Source organism: Scaptodrosophila lebanonensis, unplaced genomic scaffold (genome assembly GCF_003285725.1).
Source record: "Scaptodrosophila lebanonensis strain 11010-0011.00,11010-0021.00 unplaced genomic scaffold, SlebRS2 tig00000531-arrow-arrow-pilon, whole genome shotgun sequence".
In the NCBI taxonomy this organism is placed as follows: Eukaryota; Metazoa; Arthropoda; class Insecta; order Diptera; family Drosophilidae; genus Scaptodrosophila; species Scaptodrosophila lebanonensis.
This window is the reverse complement of record NW_022060698.1, coordinates 1-6,156: the sequence shown is the minus strand read 5'-3', so window position 1 is coordinate 6,156 and position 6,156 is coordinate 1. Positions and strand designations below refer to the sequence as shown.

The 6,156-nt window shown below is 36.6% G+C and overlaps 1 protein-coding gene across 1 annotated transcript; it reads right to left on the bottom strand.

The window, feature by feature from the left end:
• Positions 1–3,138: 3,138 nt before the first annotated feature.
• On the bottom strand, positions 3,139–5,281 carry LOC115630376 (dynein heavy chain 8, axonemal-like). The gene is made up of 3 exons (XM_030526907.1): positions 4,173–5,281; positions 3,937–4,115; positions 3,139–3,874 (listed from the first exon to the last, which is right to left on the bottom strand). Exons 1-3 carry the CDS (start codon positions 5,227–5,229, stop codon positions 3,203–3,205), a joined length of 1,908 nt encoding a protein of 635 aa, XP_030382767.1. The 5' UTR covers positions 5,230–5,281; the 3' UTR covers positions 3,139–3,202.
• Positions 5,282–6,156: the final 875 nt, after the last annotated feature.

The window sequence follows — 6,156 nt, the reverse complement described above, 5'->3', positions numbered from 1 at the left end:
TCCACTTGCATTCGTTCACATGCATATGTACATATGTATATACTATGCTGCCTGTAAAAGTTTGCCGCTATGCCTGTATGTATATGTGTATGTGATTGTGATACTTTTTACCCATATACTTGCATTTAACTAAAGCCGATGCCGTTATAAGAAATTAATTAATTAATTGATTGCCTTACATTCGCCGAAGTTGAGTTTACAACATGTCTCTGCATAAAATATTTACTATAATGCACCAGTACAATACCTACTCACAATTAGACCTTAGAGCTGCCGCCGCCGTGCCTTGTCTCCAGAGATGTACACGCTAAAGCCAGTCTCCATGTAAAGCGATTGAGCTCCAATTATTGAGCTCCTGCCGGGTGTTGAACCTTCTCCTCAGATCCCTGCTCGGGCGCCAATGTTTCGGCCCAAATCTTCTGCCAGCTGTGTAGCTAATTCCCATAGAATTATCGAAGGCTGCTCCGAAGTATTTGGTTCCTATTTATTGTATTAATTTATTTCACCGCATGCATTGCGTGCTCTCTTCATGACAAAAGTATAGAATAGATAAAAAACATTCTTCTTCTTCTTAAATCTAATTGTAATCGATAGCCGATACATACAAATATCAATAGCGATACCAAATTCAATTAATTCATTAACTGCGCCTATGGCGCCAATATAAATTCAAATAATTCATTAATGCGCTTATGGCGCCAACACGCTATAAATCCCTTGACTTTTTTTTAAGATAGAAATTGTGCAAACAAACTATAATAAAAATTTGAGTATTTCCTAATTGTAAATTATATTTTGGGCGTGTTGTTCCATCAAATTTTCACGTATAAAAAAAAATTTGTTTCAAAACGAACACCCACAAAATTAAAATATGAAACGCGGCACTCGTGTCCACGCAGGTCAGCGATGTTCCACAAACAATAAAAACCACCGACTTTGCCCATCTCTAGTTGCGCTTATGAGTGTGTCACAGTGGAAGTGTATTTACACTTCCACCAAGTTACTGTGCATTTCTCTAGTACGGCTAGAATACTGATCATGTGTTTGGTGCCCTCAGTATAAATTGTATCAGGATTGCATTGAGTGGGTTCAGAAACAATTTCTTCTTTTTGCTCTTCGTGGTTTAAGCTGGGATCCTAATCTGCGATTACTATCCTACTCCTGTAGACTCCGTAGTATAGTTCTTGGTGTTTTGTTCCTCCACAAAGTGATTGTCGGAGATGTTGATTCCTCTATGCTTTTAGGTTGTATCAATTTTTCTGTTCCTTCTAGGCCAACAAGGAACTATCTGCCTCTTCTACGTAACAGATGCACTAGTGATTACGCCATGCATAATACTTTTCGAGTATTATGCGCTAATTATAATATTTTTCACTTTCTAATCTCAAGTGAGCTTTCTCCCCTCACTAAAATCTTATATTTTCAGCTATCCGGCAGAATCACTGATCACCACTGCTGTGAGTAGGGGCATAGCAGGCCGTTTGGCAATTAAAATTTCGCCACATACATACATACAAGCAGCTGTTCGTGTAGTTGCGTGCAAACGGTTGAAGTAGCCAAAGCAAAATGTGAGACACTAATGTGTGAATGTTCATTTGTACACATGTATGTACATACATACATACATATGTACAAAAGTACATTCGTCTTGCACTGACAGGGCAAGAAATGTTAATTAATTAAAAATGATTAACATTATAACATAAACATTTTGTTGTTATTTTTTCTTTGTTTAATACATGTGGCATAAGGGGTTTTTAGGACAACGGACTACAAGGGCGTACGCAGGTTGGGCAGGGGGGACTTTGCTCCCCCTAGAAAGAATTTCGCATTATGAATTCCACCAGCACCATATGTATTACATACGTACATACATATGTACATACGTCTGTATGTATAGTATGTACATATGTATGTATCAATAAGTATATATGTACGTTCATACATTCCTATATACATATATAGGTTTGTATGTATGCAGAGTGCCATCGAACACTGTTGTTTAATTGTATTAAATAGTGTTCTATGGTTTCAAATCAAAATTTTTAAGACAACAACAAGAACTTCAAGTTATTGGCTCGCAAATCTTCTTTCGTTTTGATCATTTACGTCTGTTCATCGCATACGCAAAATGCCAAAAGTATACAATTACAGTACACATACAAATACATTTGTATGCATGCATACGGTATTATAATCAATAACTCTCAAACGATGTTTTTCGATGTATTTGTATTCGACATGTATTACGATATATCAACACAAGTATCGATATTTTCGATATATCGCATTTAATTTTATTATTGGGGTTTTAATATTTATTAACTTTTTGAAATGAATGGTTTGTGTTATAAATTTTGTCCGATCGATTTCAAATTTGGGTAATGTAATCAACATAACTATATCAACAAATTGGCATTCAACGATTAAAATATAGCAATATGTTTTCTACTTGCCATATATCAAATATCAAATAGTTGGGGACATCACATACACACTCACACATACATACAACAAGCAACAGTTCGTGTCTATGTGTGCCCATGCATACATACATATGTACAAGCATATGTATGTATGCCTGTATATGTATGTAGCATGTACATACAAAACAACAACAACAACTTCAAGTTATTGGCTCGCTCTTCTTCTTTCGTTGTGACCATTTAATGTTAATTGCAAAGGCAAAACGCCAAAAGTTAACAGTTACCGTCGCTAGGCAACGACTGCGTAAGCGATAGTAAAGCAGAAACCGAATAACGGAGCTACGCATAATCTGCTTCGCATTGCGGGCAGATGTATGTATGTATGTATATGATTTGTTTTTATTGATGTCGTTTAACGAAATAGTTTGGCAAGAACAAAAATGTAACGGACTACTGAACACTGACAATTTTTTGTCAAGAACAGAAAATGTTCATTTAAATACCTTAAATGCCTTCCTATTGGTAACTTATAAGGTGAAAACATATGGGTAGGTTATGCACACACAAAATAAATACAATTGGATACATTATATTGAGCCGGGTTAAGACGGGCAATACCTGCTAGTACATACATATGTCCAGGTACACAAACACGCATAGACTGGCATGTATGGAATATTTTATATTTAATTTAGTTAATTAATTAAATGAATTTAATTTAATTTATTTTGTTTAATAGTTTTATTAAAAACCAAAATTTTAATAGTAACTTATATTTATTTAACATCACAAAGTAAAGCAACACCCCTTAAAATCCAATGGTCTGGAGGCTTATTCGATTGTAGCCACAGAGGACATATATAATTTAGATCTGTGCGGTTTATTTTTTTGTATACTGGGCAAGTATATAATTTTGAATTTTTGGCTGCGGTTGAGTAAATTGCATATATATGCACTACAGGCATTAGCGTAAAAAGTACTTTATTTGTGGCCTCTACAAGGCGTGAGGTCCTTTTATCCCAACCTGCACCATCCACAAATAATCCATAAACAAACACTCCTTCTTTTGGTGGTTTTTTGCATTCCTCCATTCCAACTTTAAGGACGTCATTGTGCATGGTGACCTGATCTAAAGCCCAGCCCTGATGCGCTCTAGCCACTTCTTGACGCATGGCTGTTAAAAAGCCTTGAGGATTAAAAAAACCAGACATCCAAAAAACTACTGGTCGGGACCCAAAGCACCAATTGTAAAATTGATTATATCGTTCAATCAGCTCTGTAAACCAAAATCCTAAGGTAGATGATACCCAGCTGCCACGTTTGAAAACAGTCGGTACTCTTGCATTAAAAATATTATCCAGAGCGTCACGCAAATTTTCGCTCATGATAATTGTTCCCTCAACGGCCAACAAAAGGTCCTTAAATGTGGTACGGACAAGTACAATTATCTGAAAAAAATATATATTGCGTAAGTTTCTTATTATCTTATTATTGCTTATGTATAATTTACGCGTTGCATTCGGTCAATCTCTTGTCGTAGAAATATATTCATAGAATTAGTTGCTCCCATTGCTATAAGGTGCTGCTTCACATCAAACAAATCAAATGGAGCTGGTGTCTTAGCCAACATTTCTCGCACCTGGCGAGCGACACGTTCCTCACGCGATTCTCCAGTACCCGCCGATGATTCTATAAATAGTTTTAACGTAATTTGATAACTATTTTAACAGTATAAATCACACATACCCTTTGGCTGAATAGACATAATTTCGTCCAATATATTTCGCATTGTATTTGTTTGATAGGTTATCTCAGCATTAGAATGAAATCCATATACTTGAGGTGGATCTACATTTGGCATTTGGTCTATTGCCAATAAATAAACTTCTTGTTCCTTGAAACTATAAACCTTATATCCCTTGAAAAATTTAAAGGTTTCATCAAATAATGTGTCATGGAACCATACACGAGCAAAAGTGTTTAGTAACCGCTTATCATAATCATCTGTGACTCGACCACCATACTGCACTTCGCCGAGCATGTAACGTACTGTTACCCAACTGATACATTTTCCTTGCTCTAGATCATCCAAGTGGTTTTGAACAAATAAACAACTTGCATACCAATCTGATGAATTGAATTCATATGGTATGTTCCATCCAAGCGGACCAAACTTACGTCGCTCCTGTACAACTGTATGCAAGAATGATATAGCATATACTAAAGGTAAGTAATAGGGTGACTGTGAGTAGTCTAGGAAGTCTTGTGATAAATTGGTATATGTACGCTTTAGCCCAGCTCGTATCCCGGCCGGAGGCTCATTGGTATACTTAAGTGACATTTGCAGTAGAGTTATAGGAAACTTAGGATGTGGCTCTGTGGTAATCCATATTCTGAACGTTGGACTTATGATTGCGTCTTTGCCACGGCGTTCCAATTCCAAAATCTGTAATGTTAGCTCTACCATATACTCTAAGCCCAAATGACAGTTTTGCAACAAAACCCATCCACCACTTTCTAAGCAGGCAGATATCAACTTTCGGGCATGTATTTCTTGACCTTGTCCCATTGAAATTGGGTGACACTTAAGTTCGTTTTTTTTAGCAAGCAATTCAATATTTGAGGATGGATCCGAACCAAGAGACAAAAAACAGATCAAAGGAATTAGCTCACGGCTCTCTAACAAAAGTTCTTCAAAATTTAAAACAACGGGCTCAGCAAATCGATCCCCTAAGGAATTTGCAATATACTTTCGACTTTGCGCAATTGTGCGGTCCATGCACCACGAACGTATAAGTAACATCTTGCGAAATGGATCCAGTGAGTTATAACCATCTGGTATTATTTCATTCTCTGGAGCATCCTTTTTATACCAAGTAAACCATGCTCTTTCATTCCCACCAACTTTAGTTAGTATATTGACGAACGGAGATAAATTAGTTAGCTGTACAAGATTCAGCCAAGTTTCATCTGTTACCCATCGATATGGAACAGGTGGACAGTCATTAAGATTTAATGCTGCACCACCTTTTATAAAAATCTGAAACTCATCAAATGTTATCAGCTCCAACTGACGATCAATGCTCAAGGCCATTAAAAGTACAAGCAAAAACTTGTCCTTTTCGTAAAGTCCACGAGACTTATAGCGATATATTTCGAAAGTCAAATAATTTATTATTCTTCTGATGCGCTTCTGTGTGATATGAGTTTTTGCGGAGTTATGCATGGATGCATCAAAACGCTCCAAGAATTGTACTAATGATGTCTGGTACATATTATTTACCATAGCCATACTGCAGACTAGAAAATATAATACACTCCCCCGAGTTGCCACAAGACGGTACTCTTCACGAGCAGCATTAATTTTAGCTTCAGTTACTTTGGCAATCTCAATTTTTTCTTTAACCTCAATTGCAGTATTCTTGCTTGTATTAAGAACATCTATTACTGTAACATCATCTAATAAGCTTCCCTTTGTTGTAGATAACTTATGCAGAAGATTTGCTTCAAGTTCTTTCATTTTTTTCATATTTCCTGTTACAGTCTCCACCAGTTGCACTCGCTCATCCTCCAACTCCTTTCGTTCTGTGAGTATGACACGGCCCAGCAATTGGTCTTCAAGCCCACGCATTGTCACAGTAAAATCTATTATAGAGGTGCGAGCAAATATTTCTGGGGTATATGCTGGATTTGGCAACTTTGTGGTTATATAACATCTAAATGCTGGATT